The following is a 24,482-nucleotide window of genomic DNA, read 5'->3' on the forward strand; positions in this document are numbered from 1 at the left end:
GAATATAAACAATTTTCTACCTGGGTCATCAGAAAAGTCATGATGCATTTTTCAGAAGCTCTCAGGAGCTGTATATATACAAGTGAATGCTTTAGTCTTCAAAGCAAACTAGCAAAGACAGGTATCTTAGACTCTGGGGGACATTTTGATTTTTGCAAAAGTGCTGGCAAGATGACAGTTCTGTAGACAGTAGAGTTCCCAGAGAAGGAACAATAAAGACAGCATTTACTTGATGTCTAGCTTGGTCCCTTGGGAATAGAGGATCAAAACGTAATTTTTCCTTTCTGAGCAGACTGTGTCCCATAGGGAAATCAGGTGCTCAGGGATTGTAGTAACAAGATGAAAATGGGCCAAGTAAGCAGATTTAGGGAGCTGTAAGGATCTCTTTTGTCCTTGTCCACCAGAGTGTGCAGCTTTGGCTTGGGTGTGAAGATGATGATGTCCTAAGGATGGCTTAAGTATTGATGTTTGACACCATGCTGTTGTCTTCTCTGGGAACAGAAATTCAGAGTCCGTTATCCACAATCCAAGGAGGAGTTCAGACCCTCACATGGAGACCTTCTTCTCAGAGACACCATCCAGGTGAGTCTTAGAGCCCTGTAAACAATGCAGAAAAGTTTCACAGGAAATGGAAATCGAAAATGTTTTCTTGAAGTTATTTCAGAGATCAACCAGTGTTGCCCAGAGATTGCTGTGTGTATTTGCTTGGAGATAAATTAATTTGTAATTTATTTATTTATTTGTTAAAAAGTGAAGTTTTGGGGCCAGTATTTGCTGTAATGGCTATGTCACTGGACTCTCATGTAGGAGACCACAGTTCGAGTCCTGGACCCATTGGCTTGAACTAACACTTGGCACATGTGCATGTGTGCCCAAGACCCCAAGAGGAGAATGGAGGATAAGGGATTGCAGCATGGTCATCCCCACTGGGGGGTGATTTTTTGCTTTCTGTCTCTGTCTCTTTCTGTCTTTTTGGCAAGTGCAGGTGCCCTATAGCAAAAACCTGTAAAAAAAAAAAAAAAGTAAACTTTTAGAGCCAGAAGGTGGTGTGGAGGTTAACACAGCTGGATTCCACATGTGCAACTGAGCAGTTTGATTCCTGGACCTGGAGTGCCCTCCGGGTACGTGTGTGTGTGTGTGTGTGTGTGTGTTGTGTGTGTGCACAAAATCCCAAGAGGAGACTGGAGGATACAGGAGAAGACACTATTGTAGTGTTCCCATCCCCACTGGAGGGTGATTATTCACTGTGATCCCTCACCCCACCTCTCTCAGGCAAATGCACACGCCTTATGGTAAAACAAAACAAAAATGTCTTTTAATCTCTGCAATGCATGGGTCATTGTTCATAATTAAGTGATGAGCTTTTAAGTTTACCTGCATGAGACATAAGAAGAACTGGGAGGAAAAACATAGTTCTACTCAAGTTAGAGCATATCACGAAGATTTACTATAAGGGGGAAGGAACTTTTGAGTATTTGGTGTGGAAGAATGTGCACTGAGGTGTTGACATTTTTTATTGAACTTTTAAGACGAGCTGTATTTGAACATGCTTCCATAGTCATTATAAAGATCAGAAAGAAATGCGTTCAAATAGTACCTTGCCACAACAGTTCATGATAGACATTTCCCAGTATTTTCTCTTCTATCGTGTATTCAAAAATAAATAAACAAATGGTTTGAATTTAAGTACCACAGGGGAGATTTAAAGAGATTTACAATGCAACAATATTTTTGATGCAGATGCTGAATTTATTTAGCTTTTTGCTTGTCTTTTTATTTTTGTGTGTATGCAAGTCATCTTTGTAAGTTAATTTTTTCTTTCTTCCCCAGGGCTTCAAGAGCATTTCACCAGTGTTACATCTGATTGAGCTGGTGAGTCTCTCTCTATTCTAATCTCTCTGGGCCACCTACGTCTATCAGATCTGTTTCCCTCTCAGCACGTTTCATTTCTCTCTGCTTCTTGTTTTACATCTTTTTAAATACAGAGCACAGAATGGCCACTTCACAATGCAGCTCCAAGTTTACATGTCAATGGGAAGCTTTGCAAATAAAATCTTACTGGTGGTTCCACATCCTCACATGGCTACATACACAGACGGTGGGATAGGTAGGAAAAAGAAACCCTGAGTCCTCAAGTTACTGCATCAGCAAGCCCCCTCCTTCCTCAACATGTCCTGAAATCTCACCTTTCTCCCTTTTGCTCTTTGCCTCTGAAAGTTGTTCGCTTCCCAGATCCCTTTGCAGCTCAGACCTTATCTTCCCTGGGGACTCTATTTAAAGGTTACCTTGTCTGGCACTTGTGCTGTCTACCCCAAGAATAAGCACTCATGTATACTTTCTCTTATCTACATGATTTCATGCTCTTCAGAGCACTTGTTAATATTTCATACATTACATCACTCTTTTTTGTTTTGAAAGGTATGGAGGAAATTCGATTTCACTTTGAGAGGCTTTACTTTAACAATATATGTATCCTTGCCACAGAAAAATTTATTAATATTTTGCAAATTATTGAATAAAGTAAATATTAAGGTTGATTTTTATGAGGTCTTTAAGACATTAAATAGGAGACAGTAATTGCTATTTACATTTGCATGGATGATCACAATCAAAATGCTAAATTAAGGCAAAGAATAAAGCTTATCACCCTGGAAACCTAGTAAGTTGCAATTTCTTTCTTTTTTTTTTGTAAATTATGGTAGTGGGTTTTTTTTCTCTTATTTTATTTTTTTATCTTCAATCACTGTATATCATTACATTTTACTCATCCTGAGTGGGGTTAATTTCTAATGAAAGATTTGTTCCTATTCTATAATTATTTCTTTATCAGCACATAATTCCTAATTATAAATAGATTGCAATTATTTATTTTCTAAAAGACTTACACTAATTTCCCAGACTTTGCCTGGAACAAGGGTCAGCTCTGAAATTCTATTACTCAAATGAATGAAAGAATTTCTAAATACACGTGTAATTTGTGACCTCTTGTGGAAAGGTTGAGAATGAGACACTAACTGGAGACATCCCGTAGAGAGGAATATAGGAAGGGAAGGCGTACACCATAAAATAGGTAAAATAATTTATTAACTAAAAAACATGAATTGCTCTATGTTATTATAACACTGTGAGTAATAGCCTTTTGAGCAAAATTTAGTCATTTTATCATTCTCTCCCTGATAGACACCTCTACACATGGAACCACAGAATGATACAAGAATTTTGGACTTTCTTCTTCTGGGACTTTCAGAGGAACCAGAATTGCAGCCCCTCCTATTTGGGATTTTCCTCTGCATGTACCTGATCACTGTGTGTGGAAACCTACTCATCATCCTGGCCACCATCTCAGACTCCCACCTGCACACCCCCATGTACTTCTTCCTCTCCAACCTGTCCTTTGTGGACATCTGTTTCACCTCCACCACCGTCCCAAAGATGCTGGTGAACATCCAGACACAGAGCAAGGTCATCACCCATGCAGGCTGCATCACCCAGATGTTCTTTTTCCTACTGTTTATAGTGTTGGATGACTTCCTCCTGACTGTGATGGCCTATGACCGGTATGTGGCCATCTGTCACCCCCTGCACTACACAGTCATCATGCACCCCTGGCTCTGTGTGGTGCTGGTTCTGGTGTCCTGGGTCACAAGTGTCTTATATTCCTTGTTACAGAGTTTAATAGTGTCAAGCCTGTCCTTCCGTACACACACCCAAATCCCCCACTTTTTCTGTGAATTTAATCATGTAGTCCACCTTACCTCTTCTGACACCTTTATTAGTGACATTGTCATGTATTTTGGATCCATACTGCTGGCTGGTGGTCCCTTTGCTGGGATCCTTTACTCTTACTATAAGATAGCTTCCACCATACGTAAAATCTCATCTACACAGGGGAAGTACAAAGCATTTTCCACCTGTGTCTCTCACCTTTCAGTTGTCTCCTTATTATATGGTACGAGTGTAGGAGTGTACCTCAGTAAGGCTGATAGTCAAAATTCACACTCAAGTGCAGCAGCCTCGGTGATGTACACTGTGGTCACCCCCATGCTGAACCCCTTCATCTACAGTCTGAGGAATGAAGACATAAAGAGGGCTCTTAAAAGACTCACTGAGAGGAAAACTATTGTAGAATAAATTGTCCTGGTACTGAATCAGTGTCCGTGTTAGGATTCACAGCATCAGACTCAGAAATGCTGACAATCTGATTATAATGAAAGTAGAACTTGCCCCTTCTAATCATCTCCAGGATCTTACATGACTATGATTTCAATTTCTTTATACAATTAAGAACATTACCTTAGTAAGTTTTGTGCTCTGTCTGATAGAAAGTTTCTCCTTTGTTCATTTTTGCTTTACACAAGTTTATCCTACTCATAGTTCATAAATACTTGAAAATCCTCAGAAAATGCATGGAACAACATGAATTCCTGTTGAATAATTTCTTCTCAAGTTAGATACACCAACTAGTTTTACTTTTTTCGATTAAAAAAGACCAACCAATGGCAAAATGGTTAAATCACTGGACTCCCATGTAGTTGACCACTGTTCAAGTTCTGAATAGGGCAAATAGAAATTACTCTGGACACACATGTGTGTGTGTGCTCAAAATCCTGAGGGAAGAATGGAGAAAAAGATATTGTGGCATGGCCATCCCCTCTGGGGGATGATTTCTCACTTTTATTGTGGCATGGCCATCCCCTCTGGGGGATGATTTCTCACTTTATATCTCTCTGTCTCTCTCTGCCTCTGCAGCAAACACAAACACCTTATAGCAAAAGTCTCTCAAATAATAATAATTATTATTATTATCTTATATTGTACTTCCATCATAGGAACAAAATAAGTACACTTGGAAATATGGTCAATCATATGTATAATACATGAAATTCTGACACCAGAATCTTCCAGGATTTTGTCCATCCTTCCTTGGTATGTCATTACAAGAATTGGTTCCTAATATAGGGTTTAATACACTGATTTGTTTTATTGTCTGTCATCTGCATTCTTTCTCACATTTATTATTCTATTTCTTCTTGAGCTCTGTGTCCCAAGTGCCTATGTAGTCACTGGCAAAAATAAAATAATTATTCTCTACAGACCGCCTCCTCTGTGTGCCCAAGTACTGCTTCTCTTCCACCTTGTTTTTCATAGACATTTCTTTCACCTCCACCACCATTCCAAAGATGTTGGTGAATATCCAGGCACAGGGCAAAGCCATAGCTTGAGAAGGTTGCATCACCCAGAGGTCTCTTTCCATACTCTTTGCAGGGGTAGACAACTTTCTCCTGACTGTGATGGCCTAGGACCAGTATGTGGACATCTGTCACCCCCTGTGAGTTCTGTCATCATGAACTCCCACTCCTAAGGACTGCTTCTTCTGTTGTCCTGGATTGTAAATCTCCTGACTTTGTTCCTATATAATTTAATTGTTTTGTGGCTATTCTTCTAGACACACCAAAAAAGCTCCCATTAAGGCCAGCAGGTGGAATAGTGGTTAAAGTACTGGATTCCCACTTGGCCCACCATGGTTCAAGTCTTAAGCCCCAAATTCCAGGAGGATAATGGAGTAGAAAAGATTGTAGGATGGCCATAATCCTTGGTGGGTGATTTCTCATTTTCCCTCTCACTAGTCTCTGTCTATCTCCATTCTGTCAAGTGCACATGCCTTAAAAAACCTTAACAAAAATAAGCCCCTATTTTTTCTGTGAATGTATATAGATGGTCCAACTTACCTGTTCTTCACTTCTTTCAATGACATGGTCATGTATATTTTGTCTGTGTTTTGGAGGGGAGCAACCCTCACTGAAATCCTTTACTCTTTCTGTTGAATAGTTTCCTCCATATGAAAGTCACACTGAACTGGACCAGTAAGTATCATAGCGGTTAAGGTGCTAGACCCCCACATGGCTGACCATATGCCTTCCTTAGAGAATTTTTTTTAAACTCATTCTCCCATCTTCTAATAGGGTTGATCATCTTTTTCCAGGACAAATGCTTGAGTTCCTTGTGTATTCCGGTTATTAGTTCCTTATCTGATGCAAAGTTTACAAAATTATTTTCCCATTCTGAGAGTTGTTGATTCACACTAATTACTGTGTCTTTGCCATGCAGAAACTTCTTAATCTCATATAATCCCACTTGTTTACTTTTGGGGTAATAGTGAAAAAAATTAAAGAAAAAAACTCAAATTTCAGCCACAATGAAGTTCTTAATGTATTTAAAAAAAAAAAAAAAGACTGTGTCACAATTTTAGGGTGTTGAACCAAAAATGGACTGATTTTGTATTATCACATTATAAAGTAACTGAAAATGTAAATAAATAAATAAATACATATAAAACTATAGAGTCCCTGACCTCTTAGGGTTAGCTGACAATAAGACATGAATTCCCAGTCTGAGATAATGTATTAAGGAAGGAATATAGAAATATAGAAATCAACTTCTTGACTATAAAACATAAACTGTAGCATTTTACCTATGTGAATTATACTCTTTTGAGTGAAAAATAGTCCTATTTCTCTTCTCTTTCCTGGTAGTTATCTCCACCACAGGGAACCAAGAAATAGTACAGAAATTTTCAAATTCTTTCTTCTGGAACTTTCAGAGGAACCAGAATTGCAACCCTTCTTATTTGGGTTATTCCTTTCCATGTACCTAATCACTTTCTGTGGATACCTGCTCATTCTCCTGGCCACCATCTCATAATCTTACCTTCACGTGCCCATGTACTTCTTCCCCTCCAACCTGATCTTCATAGACATCGATTTCACCTCCACCACCATCCCCAAGATGCTGGTAACCATCCAGACACAGAGCAAGGTCATCACCTATGCAGGCTGCATGACCCAGATGTTCTTTTTCATGCTATTTTCCAGATTGTATATTTTTCTGCTGACCATAATGGCCTATGACCAGTTTGTGGCCATCTGTCACCCCTACACTACATGGTTATGATGAACTACCAGCTCTATGAACTTCTTGTTCTGGTGTCCTGGATCCTGAGTGTCCTGACTTCTTTGTTACATAGCTTACAGGTGGTGTGGCTTTCATTCTGTACACACTTGAAAATCCACCACTTGTTCTGTGCATTTTGACAAGTGGTTCAAGTTGCCTGTCCTGACTCTTTTCTTGAAGACATGATGATGAATTTTACATCTTTATTGGTGGTGGGGAAGTGGAACCATTTCTGGGATCCTTTACTCTTAATCTAGGATAGTTTCCTCTATGTGTACAATCTCATGAGCTTAGGGGAGGTATAAAGCATTTTCCACCTGGGTCATCAGAAAAGGCATGATGCATTTTTCAGAAGATATCAGGAACTGTCTATGCACAAGTCAGTGTTTTACTCTTCAAAGCAAGCTAACAAACACAGGTATCTTAGAGTCCAGAGGGTATTTCAATTTTTGCAAAAGTGCTAACAAGATGACGGCTCTATAGATAGCAGAGCCTCCAGAGAAGGAATAATAAAGACTGCATTTACCTGACATCTATCTTGGTCCCTTGGGCACAGAGAATCAACAGGAAAATTTTCTTTTCTGGGCAGAATGTGTCCCACAGGGAAACCAGGTGCTCAGGGATTGTAGTAACAAGATGGAAATGGGCCAAGTAAGCAGATTTAGGGAGCTGTAAGGATATCTTTTGTCCTTGTTCACCAGAGTATGCAGCCTTGGGTTGGGTGAAAGATATTGATGACCTAAGTCTGGATGGGGTATTGATGTTCCTGAAGACCTTCCTGCTGTCTTCTCTGGGAACTGAACTTCGGTCTCCATCATCCACCATCCAGGGAGGAGTTTAGACCCAAACATGGAGACCTTCTTGTCAGAGACTTCATCCAGGTGAGTCTTAGAGCCTGTAAACAATGCAGAAAAGTTTCACAAAAAAATGGAATTTGAAGAAATGTTCCTGAAGTTATTTCAGAGATCAACCAACATTGCCCAGAAACAGATGTGTTTGTTTGGTTGATAAGATAATTTGTAATTAATTTATTTTCTTTGTTAAAATGTGAAGTTTGGGGACCAGTAGTTGGCATGATGGCTATGTCGTTGGATTCTCATGTAGGTGACCACGTCTTGAGTCCTGGACCGGTGGCTTGAACTAACGCTGGGCGTGTGTGCGTGTGCACCCGTGATATCGAGAGGAGAATGGAGGAGAAGAAATTGCTGCAAAAAAACTCTCAAAAAAAAAAAAAGTGAAGTTTTAGAGCCAGAAGGTGGCGTGGAGGTTAATTAAAACAGCTGGATTCCACACGAGCGACTGAGCATTTTGATTCCTAAATCTGGAGTGACCTCTGTATGTGTGTGTGTGTGTGTGTGTGTGTGTGTGTGTGTGTGCAAAATCCCAAGAGAATTGCAGTGTGTCCATACCCACTGGAGAGTGATTATTCACTCTGACCCCTCAGCCCATCTCTCTCAGGCAAGTGCACATGCCCTATAGCAAAACAAAACAAAAATGTCTTTTAATCTCTGCAATGCATGGGTCACTGTGAACAATTAAGTGATGAGCTTTTAAGTTTACCTGGATGAGACAGAACTGAGAAGAGAAACATAGTTCTACTCAAGTTAGAGCATACCATGGAGATTGACAATAAAGGGGAAGGAACTTTGAGTATTTGGTGTGGAAGGATGTGCACCGAGGTGTTGACATTTTTTTATTGAACTTTTAAGATGAGCTGTATTTGAACATGCTTCCATAGTCATTACAAAGATCAGAAAGAAATGCTTCCAAATAGTCCCTTGCCAAACAGTTCATGACAGAGACATTTCCCAGTATCTTCTCTCATATCAGATATTCAAAGATAAATAAATAAATAATAAGTTGAACTAAAGAATCACAGGAGAGAATTAAAGAGCTTTGCAATGCAACCATTTCTTTGGTGCTGACCGCTGAATTTATTTAGGCTTTTGTTAGTCTTTTTATTTTTGTGTGTATGCAAGTCATCTCTGCCAGTTAATTTTTTTCTTTCTTCCCCAGGGCTTGAAAAGCATGTCACCAGTGTTACCATCTGATAGAGCTGATGAGTCTCTCTTTATTCCAGTCTCCCTGGGTCACCTAAGTCTATCAGATCTGTTTCCCTCTCAGTGCATTTCTTTCATTTCTCTACTTCTTCTTTTACATCTTTTTAAATACAGAGCACAGAATGGCCACTTCAAAATTCAGCTCCAAATTTACATGTCTATCGGAATCTTTGCAAATAAAGTCTTGCTGTTAGATCTACATTCTCGCATGGCTACATACACAGAGAATGCAACAGCTGGGAATGAAGAACCCTGAGTCCTCAAGTTACTGCATCAACAAGCCCCCTCCTTCCTCAACATGCCCTGAAATCTCACCTTTCTCCCTTTTCCTCTTTGCCTCTGCAAGTTGTTCACTTCCCAGATCCCTTTGCAGCTCCCACCCTATCTTCCCTTGGGACTCTATTCAAAGGTTGCCTGGTCTGTCACTTGCGCTGTCTACCCCCAAGAAAAAGCACTCATGTATACTCTCTCGCAAAAGTGCTAACAAGATGACGGCTCTATAGATAGCAGAGCCTCCAGAGAAGGAATAATAAAGACTGCATTTACCTGACATCTATCTTGGTCCCTTGGGCACAGAGAATCAACAGGAAAATTTTCTTTTCTGGGCAGAATGTGTCCCACAGGGAAACCAGGTGCTCAGGGATTGTAGTAACAAGATGGAAATGGGCCAAGTAAGCAGATTTAGGGAGCTGTAAGGATATCTTTTGTCCTTGTTCACCAGAGTATGCAGCCTTGGGTTGGGTGAAAGATATTGATGACCTAAGTCTGGATGGGGTATTGATGTTCCTGAAGACCTTCCTGCTGTCTTCTCTGGGAACTGAACTTCGGTCTCCATCATCCACCATCCAGGGAGGAGTTTAGACCCAAACATGGAGACCTTCTTGTCAGAGACTTCATCCAGGTGAGTCTTAGAGCCTGTAAACAATGCAGAAAAGTTTCACAAAAAAATGGAATTTGAAGAAATGTTCCTGAAGTTATTTCAGAGATCAACCAACATTGCCCAGAAACAGATGTGTTTGTTTGGTTGATAAGATAATTTGTAATTAATTTATTTTCTTTGTTAAAATGTGAAGTTTGGGGACCAGTAGTTGGCATGATGGCTATGTCGTTGGATTCTCATGTAGGTGACCACGTCTTGAGTCCTGGACCGGTGGCTTGAACTAACGCTGGGCGTGTGTGCGTGTGCACCCGTGATATCGAGAGGAGAATGGAGGAGAAGAAATTGCTGCAAAAAAACTCTCAAAAAAAAAAAAAGTGAAGTTTTAGAGCCAGAAGGTGGCGTGGAGGTTAATTAAAACAGCTGGATTCCACACGAGCGACTGAGCCTTTTGATTCCTAAATCTGGAGTGACCTCTGTATGTGTGTGTGTGTGTGTGTGTGTGTGTGTGTGTGTGTGCAAAATCCCAAGAGAATTGCAGTGTGTCCATACCCACTGGAGAGTGATTATTCACTCTGACCCCTCAGCCCATCTCTCTCAGGCAAGTGCACATGCCCTATAGCAAAACAAAACAAAAATGTCTTTTAATCTCTGCAATGCATGGGTCACTGTGAACAATTAAGTGATGAGCTTTTAAGTTTACCTGGATGAGACAGAACTGAGAAGAGAAACATAGTTCTACTCAAGTTAGAGCATACCATGGAGATTGACAATAAAGGGGAAGGAACTTTGAGTATTTGGTGTGGAAGGATGTGCACCGAGGTGTTGACATTTTTTTATTGAACTTTTAAGATGAGCTGTATTTGAACATGCTTCCATAGTCATTACAAAGATCAGAAAGAAATGCTTCCAAATAGTCCCTTGCCAAACAGTTCATGACAGAGACATTTCCCAGTATCTTCTCTCATATCAGATATTCAAAGATAAATAAATAAATAATAAGTTGAACTAAAGAATCACAGGAGAGAATTAAAGAGCTTTGCAATGCAACCATTTCTTTGGTGCTGACCGCTGAATTTATTTAGGCTTTTGTTAGTCTTTTTATTTTTGTGTGTATGCAAGTCATCTCTGCCAGTTAATTTTTTTCTTTCTTCCCCAGGGCTTGAAAAGCATGTCACCAGTGTTACCATCTGATAGAGCTGATGAGTCTCTCTTTATTCCAGTCTCCCTGGGTCACCTAAGTCTATCAGATCTGTTTCCCTCTCAGTGCATTTCTTTCATTTCTCTACTTCTTCTTTTACATCTTTTTAAATACAGAGCACAGAATGGCCACTTCAAAATTCAGCTCCAAATTTACATGTCTATCGGAATCTTTGCAAATAAAGTCTTGCTGTTAGATCTACATTCTCGCATGGCTACATACACAGAGAATGCAACAGCTGGGAATGAAGAACCCTGAGTCCTCAAGTTACTGCATCAACAAGCCCCCTCCTTCCTCAACATGCCCTGAAATCTCACCTTTCTCCCTTTTCCTCTTTGCCTCTGCAAGTTGTTCACTTCCCAGATCCCTTTGCAGCTCCCACCCTATCTTCCCTTGGGACTCTATTCAAAGGTTGCCTGGTCTGTCACTTGCGCTGTCTACCCCCAAGAAAAAGCACTCATGTATACTCTCTCTTATCTATATAATTTCATGCTCTTCAGAGCACTTGTTAATATTTCATACATTATATCATTCATTTTTTTAAAGATATAGAGGAAATTCTATTTCACTTTGAGAGGCTTTACTTTCACAATATATGTACCCTTGGCACAGAAAATGTTATTAATGTTTTGCAAATTGTTTAATAAGTTAAATATTTAGGTTGATATTTATGAAACTTTTAGATATTAAATAGGAGAAAGTAATGGCTATCTGCATTTGCATATATGATCACAATCAAAATGGTAAAATAAAGCAAAGGATAAAGCTTAACACCCTCGGGAACCAGCAGTTAGTGTAATGGCTATGTCGCTGGACTCCCATGTAGTCGACCGCAGTTTGCATCCTGGACCCGGTGACTTAAAAATCACTCCGGGTGCGTGTGTGTGCATGCCCAAGATCCCGAGAGGAGAATGGAGAAGGGATTGCGGCGTGACCATCCCCCCTGGGGGTGATTTCTCGCTTTCTGTCTCTCTGTCTCTCTCTGTCTGTCTGGCAAGCACACGCGCCCTATAGCGAAACCTCTCCAAAAAAAAAAAAAAAAAAAGCTTAACACCTTCCAAATGTAGTAAGTTGCAATTTCTTTCTTCTTTTTTTGTAAATTATGGTTAGTGCTTTTTTAAAATTTTTTTCTTATTTCTTTTACCTTCAATCACTGTATATCATTACATCATAAGATGAATTTTCCCATTATAAATACACTGCCTATTAATCCAATCAAAGATATTACCGTACATAGTATCACGGAATGATAATTTTTCATTTTTCTGAATTAATGGCTCTCTGAATTTGCATATGTGATATTTTCCCTTAAGAAGCATGTATTTCTTTCCACATGTATTTCCTTAACAGTTTCTCTTCTTTCTTTCCCCCTTGATTCCCTCCCTCTCACCCTCCCCCATTTCTCACCCACTCCCTCCCACACTGTCTCTAATATCCACAGTTGCTCTCCATGCTTTTGTACCTCCCAATCTTTTAGTTTATACCATAGAGTGCAGACATTCCATATATATTAAGTGGGGACATACAATGCCTCTCTTTCATAGTCTGGCTTGCTTCACTTAGTATTGAATCTTTCATATTCTTCCACTTTCTATCAAATGTCAGGTCTCGTTCTTTTTATGACTGAGTGGTAGTCCATAGTGTTAATTTGCCACACTTTTTCAATCCATTCATCTGTTCTTGGCAATTTGAATTGGTTGCTTATTGTCACAATTGTAAATAATGCTGCAATAATCATGGATATACCTATGTTTCTCTGACTGAGTGTATTCCTATCTATGGGTAGATACCCAGGAGTGGAATTGCTGGAGCACATGGTAATTCTGATTGTAGGTTCCTGAGGAACCCTCATATTGTTCTCCACTGAGGCTGAACTAAAACACATTCTCATGAACAGTAGAGTTCCCTTTTCACCACAGCATAACCAGCACTTCTCATTATTTTTTTAAAAAGTTTTTTTGCTTTTTGCCCTAGTGTGTGTGCACTCATTGGAGAGAGAGATAGACAGACAGTGAGAGAGAAAGTGAGAAATAACATCCCAGAGGGATTGTCACACCATAATCCCTTCTCCTCCATTCTCCTCCCAGGATATTGGGCACACACACAAACACAAACACACACACACACGCACGCACACAAACGCATGCATCAATCATGGTTTTCAAGTAACTGGATCCAGGACTTTAACTGTGGTTAGCCAAGTGGGAGTCCAGTGACATATCCACTGCACCATCTACTCTCCCTGCACCTATCATCTTTATTTTATTAATCTAAGTCCTTCTGATTGGGGTTAATTTCTAATGAAACATTTGTTCCTATTCTATGATTATTTCTTTATCAGCACATTATTCCTAATTATCAATAGACTGTACTTATTTTAGTTTCTCAAATATTTACACTAATTTCCCAAACCTTTTCTGGAACAAGGTGCAGCTCTCAAATTATATGACTCAAATGGACAAAAGAATTTCTAAATACACATGTGGAATTCATGACCTCTTGTGGAAAGGTTGAGAAGGAGACAGGAATCCCTAACTGAAGATAGCTCGAACAGAGAGATATACAAAAGGAAGACATACCAATAAGGGACAGGTAAATTACTTTATTCACTGAAAACATAAATTGAACTACTTTATTATAACTCTGTGAGTAATAGCTTTTTGAGCAAAATTTACTCATTTTATCTTTCTTTTTCCTAGTCACCTCTACACATGGAACCAGGGAATGATACAAAAAAATTGGAATTTATTCTTCTTGGATTATCAGAGGAACCAGAATTGCAGCCCCTCATATTTGGGCTTTTCCTCTCCATGTACCTGATCACTGTGTGTGGAAACCTGCTCATCATCCTGGCCACCATCTCAGACTCCCACCTGCACACCCCCATGTACTTCTTCCTCTCCAACCTGTCCTTTGCTGACATCTGTTTCACCTCCACCACCGTCCCAAAGATGCTGGTGAACATCCAGACACAGAGCAAGGTCATCACCTATGCAGGCTGCATCACCCAGATGTTCTTTTACATACTCTTTATAGTGTTGGAAGGCTTCCTCCTGACTGTGATGGCCTATGACCGGTATGTGGCCATCTGTCACCCCCTTCACTACACCATCATCATGAATTCTCAGTTCTGTGTGTTACTGGTTCTGGGGTCTTGGATCACATGTGTCTTGCAATCCTTGCTCCAAAACTCAATGGTGTTGCAGCTGTCCTTCTGTCCACATACCCAAATCCCCCACTTTTTCTGTGAATTTATCCAGGTGTTGCACCTTGCCTGTTCTGACACCTTCATTAATGACATTGTCATATATTTTGCAGCCGTGCTGCTGGGTAGTGCAACCCTTACTGGCATCCTTTACTCTTACTGTAAGATAGTTTCCTCCATACGTAAGATCTCATCAGCTCAGGGGAAGTACAAAGCCTTTTCCACCTGTGCCTCTCACCTCTCAGTTGTCTCCTTATTTTACTGTTCATTTCAAGGAGTGTACCTTAGTGCTGTTGATAATCAAAATTCACACTCAAGTGCAGCAGCCTCGGTGATGTACATTGTGGTCACCCCCATGCTGAACCCCTTCATCTACAGTCTGAGGAATAAAGACATAAAGAGGGCTCTGAGAAGACTCATTGGGAAGGAAACCAGCATTGAATGAATTTTCCTGGTACCAAAAAAATGTTCCTCATTAGGAAGTCTTACAGTTTAGATTCAGAAATGCTGACAATCGAATTGTTGTTCAGAGGTAGAACTTGTTCCTTCTAATCATCTTCAATAAGTTTCCTAACTTTGAATAAACATCGCCACACAATGAAAAAACATCATTCTATTAAGCTTTATGGTCTGTCTAATAGCATTTTTTTTCCTTTCTTCCTTCTTTGTGTTTCCACAAGTTTATCCTAATCATAGATCAGAAATATTCAGTAACACTCACTCATTTTATGGAGCAATGTGAATTTCTGATTAATAATTTCTTCCCAAATGATATATGTCAAGTATTTTTTCTATTTTCTAGTTAAAATAATCCAGTGTTGTTCTTCCATTATAGGAATCAAAAAAGTACACTTGGCAGCAATGATCCATTTTATGATTGTATAATACCAGAAAATCTGACTAGAATTTTCCAATTTTGTGTGCATCCTTCCTTGTGTTTTTGCTTCTATGTTTCTTTTTAAGTTTTATCTAGCATTTTTCGCTCATATTATTTAATTAACTAATTAAGTTAGTTAGTTTTTTACATTCCATCAGTGTATTTCATTACATTTTGTCAAGTGAGATTTTCCATTGTGAATACGTTGCATATAGGCTTAGTCAAAGAAATTACATGTGTCATGATCAACAGATAATTTTCCATCTTTATGTCCCTTAAACATTTTTTTCTTTCCTTTTTAGTTCATTCCCTCCTTCCCAACCTCTCCCATTTCCTGCCCTCCTCCTGCACTGTCTCTATGCTTTCATACCTTCCCATCTTTCAGCTTCTGCCATAGAGTACTGACATTCAGTACGTATTGAGTGGTGACATACAATGCCTCTCTTTCATAGTCTGGCATCTGGCTTGCATTGCGTAGCAGACAATCTTCCATATTTTTCACTTTCTATCAAATGCCAGGGTCTCATTTTTTTAATGGGAGTATAGTGTTCCACTGTGTATAAGTGCCACACTTTTTCCATCCATTCATCTATTTATGGACATTTGGCTTGGTTCCATATCTTAGCAGTTGGAATAATACCACAATAAACATGAATGTGCAAGTCAGAAAATCACTTGCACATCCTTCCCTGTTATATCACTACTTTAATTGTTCCTGATACAAAGTTTAACACACTGATTTGTTTTATCATTTGTCATCTGTGGGGTTTTTCTCCCTGTATCTTCTTGAGCTCTGTAACTACAGTGCCAATGTAGTCACTTACAAAGCTAAATAAATAGTATTCACAGATCCCTTCCTTTAGGAGCTCACATTGTACTAGATCTCCATCTTGTCCTTTATAGATATTTCTTTTACCTTCAACATCGTTCCAAAGGTGTGCGTGAATACCCAGACAGAGAGCAAATCCATAACTTAAAATGGCTGTATCACCCAGATGTCCTTTTTCATACTCTTTGAAGGGATAAACAACTTTCTCCTGACTATAATGGCCTAGAACCAGCATATGGCCACTGTCACCACCTGCATTCTACAGTTATCATGAACTCATTTCTGAGAACTGCTACTTCAGTTGTCTTAGATTATGAGTGTTCTGCCTTTATTGTTACATAATTTAATGGTTTAGTGGTTGTTCTTCTGTGTATGCTTAAAAAGCTTCCATGGGGGCCAGCATATCATGTTGTTATTAAGGCACTGGACTCCCACATTGTCCAATATACTTTGAGTCCTGGACCTGGTACTTAAACCTCATGCTGGGTACAAGTGCGTGCATGCCCAAAATGCCAGGAGGAGAATGGAGAAGGATTTTTGACATGTCCAACCCCAATGGAAGTTGATTTCTCATTTTCTCTCTCACTGTCTCGCTCTGTCTCTCTCCTCTCCAGCACACATTCTATGAGCTTTCATTCTCCCATTTCTTCTTTAAATTTATATAGGTGGTCCACCTTTGCTCTTTAGACACCTCTTTCTTTTTTTATTTTTTATTTTTTGAGAGGTTTTTACTATAGGGCGCATGCACTTGCCAGAAAGACAATGAGAGACAGAGAGATAGAAAGCAAGAAATCACCCCCCAGGGGGGATGGCCACACTGCAATCCCTTATCTTCCATTTTCCTCTCAGGATCTTGGGCACGCACGCACACGCGCTCAGCATGAGTTTAAGTCACCGGGTCCAGGACTCGAACCGCAGTCGGCTACATGGGAGTCCAGCGACATAGCCATTACGCTAACTGCTGGTCCCTAGACACCTCTTTCAATGATGTGGTCATGTATTTTGCATCTGTGTTTTGGAGGCATGGAACCCTCACTGGAATCCTTTACTCTTACTCTAAGATAGTTTCCTCTGCATGAGCAATCTCATCAGCTCAAGGGATGTAGAAAGCATTTTCCATCTGTGCCTCTTAGTTCTCTTTGTCTCCTTATTTTACTGTACAGTCCTAGACATGTGTCTTAGTGTTGTGCTATCCACATCTCACAGACAATGCAGTAGCCTCTGTAATGAACACTGTAGTCACCCCATGTTGAACCCCTTCCTGACCAATTGTGTAGTTTGAATACTAGAATTTGAGGATTGAAAAATCACAGTGGGATGGGCCACCTTCTGTCATGGTGGCACTGGACCCTGACATGGCTAACCATGGTTCGAGTCCTGGCTCTGGTGTTTTGTTTTCTCAGTTTTCCTCTCTGTCTCCCTTGGGTGAGTGTGTGTGCTCTATAGCAAATTTAATAATAATAATACTAAATAAGTCTTTAAAAAAAGAAAGAAAAGGGGCCAGCAGGTGTCATGTTCATTAAGGATACTGGATTCCCAAATGGCCAACTGCAGTTCAAATTCTGGACCTGGTGGCTTTCTCTCTCTCTCTCTCTCTCCCTCTCTCTCCTCTTTCATCAAACTAAAAAGTAACAGAAATGATAAATAAAATAAAGGAAGTAATTCTTTAAAAAAATAAGAGATATTTATAGCTCCCTTTACCTGCTCATTTGGCACATCTCCCTCTTGTTCTCTTGCTTTGTTTTATTTTAAAAAAATTTTTTGACATAGGACATGAACACTTGCTAGAGAGAGACAGTAAGAGGCAAAGTAAGAAATCACCCCCCCTCCCCATGAGAAATGGACATCCTGCCATCCCATTCTATTTCTGGGATCTTCAACAAAAAGGCACAGGTGCCCAGCGTGATTTTAAGTCACCAGTTTGGGGACTTGAACCAGCATCAGCCATGTTAAGGGAGTCCAGTGTCTTAATCATCATGCCACCTGTTGGCCCTGATTTCCCTCTTGCTACTCCAAACACAGATGACCTGATCTTCCTCTTGGACACTGCTCTTCTGTGCATTGTAGCAAGCAGTGTCCTTGCCCCCACCCACTCAATACCAGTAACACCTCCCCACTGGTGACAATCAGAAGTTAACCAGACATTGCCAAATGTCTCCTGAAGGCACAATCACTCTGAAAACTATTAGCCTAGGGTAAGACCTGAAAACTTCTTTATGGATTCCAACCAAAGCTCATCCTTTACTCAATTCCTAACTTTGGGCAGATCACACAACATAACTTATAGCTTCTGCAAAGGAAGGTCAAGTTCTTAATGACATTGGCCTCCTCTATTGCCCACATGTAAAAATCAAATGATACAAGGACAAGCCGCTACTATAATGGTTAAGGCACTGGACTCCCAAATAGCCTTCCAAGGTTTGAGTCCCAGTCTGGATGGCTTGAAACTCATGCTGGGCACAATTGCTGGCTTTTATACCACAAGATTTTATAGCAGGAGAACACGGTTCCCTCCATTCATGAAGAGGAAATAGCATTTGCAGTGGCTACTTGGAGCTGTATCTTCAACTAGTGAGTTATTTGGTGTTTCAGAGAAACTAACAAAGGCAAGTACTTTGTAGAACAGTTGAACTCAGGTTGGTAAAAGGTGCTTACATGCATATCTAGAGGCAGGAGAGTTCGCAGAGAGGGAGGGATAAAGGCTGGATTCCATTGATGTCTAACATAGACCCATGGGAACAATTAATGAGCAGGAAAATGTTACTTTCTGCCCAGACCAGGGTCCACATGGGAAATCAGGTAGCCTAGGTTCAGAGTAAGAACAAGGAAATGTACCAAATGTGCAGATAAAAGGGGCTGTAAATATCTTGCCTGTTTTCATCAGAGTATGCAGCCTTCAGCTGGTTGGAACATGGTTGCAGATTTTGCAGTCTTAAGTCAGACTACGGGACCAATGCTGCACTCTGTCCTTTCGTCCTGCTAGGGACAGAGCTTCAGTCTTCATTGTTTAGACTCCTGCAAAGCAATGTAGATGCCTAAAGAAAAATGATATTTTCAGAAACTTCACCCAGGTGAGTCTGAGAGCTGGCAAAAAAAGGTTCAAAGAGAATGGAAACAGAGAATGTTTGCCAGAGGTCACCTGAGAGCCCAATAAACCTAGCCCAGAGCCCAAAGATCACTGTTCGCTTGGAGGATGAATTTGTATTGGATTTATTTAGTATGTTAAAAATAGAAGTGTCAGGACCAGCATGTGATGTGGTGGTTAAGGCACTGGACTCCGACATGGCCGAATGCAGTTTAAGTCCCAGACCTGGGGTTTCAAAATCACACCAGGTACATGTGCATGCATACCCAAGAACCCAGGAGAGTGGAGGAGAAGGGATTGCAGTGTGGCCATATTCTCTGAGAGAGTGGTTTCTCTTTTTCTCTCTCTCTCTTCCCCTCTCTCCCTCTCTAGTGAGTGCATTTGTCCTATGGCAAAAAATTTTTTAAAAAATTGAAGTGTCTAATTGCTTCTTGATCTTCCAGCTAATATCAAGTGGCATCTGTTCTAATCAGTTTAATATCTCAAACGTCCTCTATCTTAGGACAGTATATTAAGTCATTTTTGGAGCAGGGAGATGAAATGGGGAGCTTGTGTCATCCAATCTATGCATTGACCTGGTATTGCAGGTCCTCCAGGAGTGTTGCACCCCATTTGAGAGATTAAAAAGAATTACCCAGGGGTCAGCAGGTGGTATGGCATTTAAGGAGCTGGACTCCCATATGACCAAGTGCAGTGCAGTTCAGGTCCCCGACTCAGTGGCTTGAAAAATCACACCAGACATGTGTGCATGTATGCTCCAAATCCTGAGAATACTTATAAGGGACTGCAGCGTGGCCATCCCCACTGGGCAGTGGTTTCTCACTTTTTTGCTCACTGTCTCTCTCTGACAAGCGTACATTCTCTATGGCAAAAACCTATAAAGAAAAAAAGCATTTTAGACTGCAAAGCTTGGATGAGAATTGAAGTAGTATTAGATGAGACCAAAGAAGGAAAAGGAGGAGTAAAGGGGTTTCACTAATGTTAGAACACATTGGGGCCAGAATCCCTCCAAATCAGATATTCAATTTCTCCTTCCTGCAAACCTCTATGTGCATGCTCTTTTTATGTATGTATGTATAGCAGTCTTTGCCTTAGGACACATGAGTTAGACAAAAAGACAGAGACAGTGAGAGGGAACATGAGATGTGGGTGTGATAGTTACACCATAATCCCTTTTCTTCCATTTTCCTCCTGGATTTTTGGGCACACATGCACACAGGCCAAGCGTGATTTTTATTTTATCTTTTTATTTATTTATTATTTTTTATATACATTCAATCACATTGTTTAGCTTACAAAGTAAACATTTCAATATGTGAACATTTCTCCCCAGTCCAGTTGATCGAAATATCTTCAACCAAAAACACCACACCTCCCCATCCCGTCAATGCTCTGCCTCCGTATCCCTCCTCCAAATGTCGTTCCTTAGGTCCCACTCCTCCACACACACCACATCTGGCATTCACACCCACCTCTTGTGTTTGTACAACCTTTAGTCAATCAGTTTCATAGAGTACAGACACTCGGTATATATTAAGTGGGGACATACAATGTCTCTCTTTCATAGCCTGGCTTGCTTCACTCAGCAGTAACTCTTCCATATTCTTCCAGTGTGATTTTTTCATGTTGCCAGATCTGGGATTCAAATTGTGGTCAACCATGTGGGAGTCCAGTGCCATAACCACTATGCTACCTGCTGACCTGAAGAGCAGCATTTATGTATTGGGTTCTTTTGATTTTATTCTTTCAAAGAAATAATTGGAGTTTTTTCACTGTTTGTCATTTATTATTTCTTTATGATAGTTAACTGGTTAGCTTTCTCATAGATAGATGATAGTTAGATGATAGATAATAGATAGATAGCTAGATAGATATAGATAGAGAGATATATATTGATATTTTATGAGATAATACATAAAACTTTTAAGTTGGTATGTCCAAGTTGTTCAACTTGCATAGTTGTCTCTTTCAATTACATTTATTGAAAAGTTCTTACGAGACACACGCACTCACCAGAGAGTAAAAGAGAGAGAGAGAAAAGGTGAGAAGTCACCCCCTAGGGAAGATGAGCAAACCACAATCCCTTCTCCCACCTTCACCTCTTTGGTCTTTGGGCATGTACACACATGCACCCAGTGTGATTTTCAAGCCAACGAATGTGAGACTTGAACCACACAGCTGGCCATGTGAGATGCAGTGCCTTAACCTCCATGCCACCTACTGCCCCTCCTTTTTGTTTTTTAAGCTTAACAAGTTTGGCATCATCAATAGTATTTGTCTTTTGTACATTTTACTATTTTATTGAGTTGTCTGAAAAGGCATTACGCATATAGAAAAAAAAAAAAAAAAAAGAAAAAAGTCATGAATTTTCCAACAGCTCAAAACTTCACGTTATTCTTATTCCTATATTTTTAGCTTTCATAGTGGAAGTGAATTTTATAAACACATTCAATGACCTCTCTATCCTGTGGAAAATATTTTTTACATTCATCTTAAAATCACTCAGTGGTCCTCCCTACACTCATTATTTGGATTGCCTATAATGTGGTAGACTCTCAATTTGTGTTGCTAAAATGCATAAAAAAATTTCTTAGTAAAATTGTAGAATGGGGAGCCAGCAGTTGCAGTAATGGCTATGTTGCTCGACTCCCATGTAGTCAACAATGGTTCAAGTCCCAGACCCCGTGGATTAAACTTACTACTCTAGGCATACGTGCCCAGGATCCCAAGAGGAGAATGGAAGAGAAGGGATTGTGGTGTGGCCAACCCCCTGGGGGGTGATTTCTTGCTTTCTCTTTCTCTGTCTCTCTCTGTCTTTCTGGTGAGCGCATGGACCCAATAACAAAAACCTTTCCAAAAAATCCAGTATCTATAGAATGGTCAGTCAGTGGCCTGGTGATTAAAGTGACTGGATACCACATGGCCAACTGTGTGGTTTGGGTCTTCAATCTGGTGGCTAGAAAACTGCACAGGGAGTGTGCGTGTGCCTGTGCATGTGCCCAAAATCCTAAAGGGAGAATAGAAGAAAAGAGACTGGTGGCATGGCCATCCTTCATGGTGGGTGTATTCTCACTTTCTTCCTCCCTTTGTCCTTCTCCAGGAAGCCCATGCGCTCTCTGGCAATTTTAAAAGTAAGTGAATAAATGAAAATATAACTGTACAATGCCTGAACTTTTATGGAAAGATTGACAATAAGACAGGAATTCCCAGACTAAGAAAGTGTAAAAGGGTCGGATCCTTACCCAAAATATAGAAATCAGTTTCTTGACTTCAAAACATGAAGTGTAGCATTTTACCTATGAGAGTTACATTATTTTGAGTGAAAAACAGTCATGTTACTTTTTTCTTCCTGGTAGTTATCTCCGCCACATGGAACCAAGGAACAATACAGAAATTTCGGAATTCTATCTTGTGGGGCTTTCAGAGGAACCAGAATTGCAGCCCTTCCTATTTGGGCTTTTCCTCTCCATGTACCTGATCACTGTGTGTGGAAATCTGCTCATCATCCTGGCCACCATCTCAGACTCCCACCTGCACACCCCCATGTACTTCTTCCTCTCCAACCTGTCCTTTGTGGACATCTGTTTCACCTCCACCACCGTCCCAAAGATGCTGGTGAACATCCAGACACAGAGCAAGGTCATCACCTATGCAGGCTGCATCACCCAGATGAACTTTTTCATACTCTTTATAGTGTTGGATGACTTCCTCCTGACTGTGATGGCCTATGACCGGTATGTGGCCATCTGTCATCCCCTGCACTACACGGTCATCATGCACCCCTGGCTCTGTGTGGTGCTGGTTCTGGTGTCCTGGATCACAAGTGTCCTGTATTCCTTGTTACAGAGCTTAATGGTGTTACGGCTGTCCTTCGGGACACACACTCAAATCCCCCACTTTTTCTGTGAATTTAACCAGGTAGTCCACCTTGCCTGTTCTGACACCTTCATTAATGACATTGTCATGTATTTGGGAGCCATATTGCTGGCTGGTGGTCCCTTCGCTGGGATCCTTTACTCTTACTGTAAGATAGCATCCACCATACGTAAAATCTCATCTGCTCAAGGGAAGTACAAGGCATTTTCTACCTGTGCCTCTCACCTCTCAGTAGTCACCTTATTATATGGTACGAGTCTAGGTGTGTATCTTAGTGGGGCTGATACTCAAAATTCACACTCAAGTGCAGCAGCCTCAGTGATGTACACTGTGGTCACCCCCATGCTGAACCCCTTCATCTACAGTCTGAGGAATGAAGACATAAAGAGAGCCCTGAGAAGATTCACTGAGAGGAAAACTATTGTAGAATAAATTGTTCTGGTACTGAAACAGTGTCCCTGTTAGGATTCACAGCATCAGACTCAGAAATGCTGACAATCTGATTATAATGAAAGTAGAACTTGCTCCTTCTAATCATCTCCAGGATCTTACATGAGTTTGATTTCAATTTCTTTATATATTAAGAACATTACCTTAGTAAGTTTTGTGCTCTGTCTGAAAGAAAAATTGCCATTTGTTCATTTTTGGTTTTTTACAAAATATTTTTGAACTATAATTAGGATCCTAATCATAGTTCATAAATACATAGAAATGGTACAAAATTTTTGGAACAACATGAATTCCTGTTGAATAATTGTTTGATTTCAATTTCTTTATATATTAAGAACATTACCTTAGTAAGTTTTGTGCTCTGTCTGAAAGAAAAATTGCCATTTGTTCATTTTTGGTTTTTTACAAAATATTTTTGAACTATAATTAGGATCCTAATCATAGTTCATAAATACATAGAAATGGTACAAAATTTTTGGAACAACATGAATTCCTGTTGAATAATTTCTTCTCAAGTGAGATACACCAACTAGTTTTCTTTTTTCCTATTAAAAATAATCTTGTGGAGACCACCAGATGGCAAAATGCTCACATCACTGGACACCCACATAGTTGACCACTGTTCAAGTTCTGGACCGGGCAACTAGAAACACACACTCGGCACATGTGTGTGTGCCCAAAATCCTAAGAGGAGAATGGAGGAGAAGGGATTGTGGCATGGCCATCCTCTCTGGGGGATGATTTCTCACTTTCTATCTCTCTGTCTCTCTCTGTCTCTGCAGCAAACACAAACATCTTATAGCAAAAGTCTCTCAAAAATGATAATAATAATTATCTTATATTGTACTTCCATCATAGGAACCTTTTTTCCTATTAAAAATAATCTTGTGGAGACCACCAGATGGCAAAATGCTCACATCACTGGACACCCACATAGTTGACCACTGTTCAAGTTCTGGACCGGGCAACTAGAAACACACACTCGGCACATGTGTGTGTGCCCAAAATCCTAAGAGGAGAATGGAGGAGAAGGGATTGTGGCATGGCCATCCTCTCTGGGGGATGATTTCT

General features: G+C 40.2%; 3 protein-coding genes and 1 non-coding gene across 4 annotated transcripts; all 4 read left to right on the plus strand.

Annotated features, from left to right (window-relative positions):
* Positions 1-339: 339 nt before the first annotated feature.
* LOC102482653 (olfactory receptor 7A10) lies at positions 340-4,035 on the plus strand (the record flags this gene model as incomplete). The annotated part of the gene is made up of 4 exons (XM_027767102.1): positions 340-354; positions 502-582; positions 1,831-1,872; positions 3,448-4,035. Coding segments are annotated over exons 1-4 (726 nt in total), but the record flags the coding sequence as incomplete, so codon positions are not given.
* Positions 4,036-14,055: 10,020 nt separating this feature from the next.
* LOC102483897 (olfactory receptor 7A10) lies at positions 14,056-19,039 on the plus strand (the record flags this gene model as incomplete). The annotated part of the gene is made up of 3 exons (XM_006165430.3): positions 14,056-14,651; positions 14,774-14,826; positions 18,885-19,039. Coding segments are annotated over 3 exons (804 nt in total), but the record flags the coding sequence as incomplete, so codon positions are not given.
* A 469-nt stretch (positions 19,040-19,508) lies between these two features.
* On the plus strand, positions 19,509-19,697 carry LOC114005503 (U2 spliceosomal RNA). The gene has a single exon (XR_003547350.1). It is a non-coding gene; the product is annotated as a U2 spliceosomal RNA (small nuclear RNA).
* A 2,757-nt stretch (positions 19,698-22,454) lies between these two features.
* Positions 22,455-23,393, plus strand: LOC102484306 (olfactory receptor 7A10). Its single transcript, XM_006165431.1, has one exon. It carries the CDS (start codon positions 22,455-22,457, stop codon positions 23,391-23,393), a length of 939 nt encoding a protein of 312 aa, XP_006165493.1.
* Positions 23,394-24,482: the final 1,089 nt, after the last annotated feature.

The sequence above is a fragment of the Tupaia chinensis genome, unplaced genomic scaffold, assembly GCF_000334495.1.
Source record: "Tupaia chinensis unplaced genomic scaffold, TupChi_1.0 Scaffold143920_1, whole genome shotgun sequence".
NCBI lineage: Eukaryota > Metazoa > Chordata > Mammalia > Scandentia > Tupaiidae > Tupaia > Tupaia belangeri.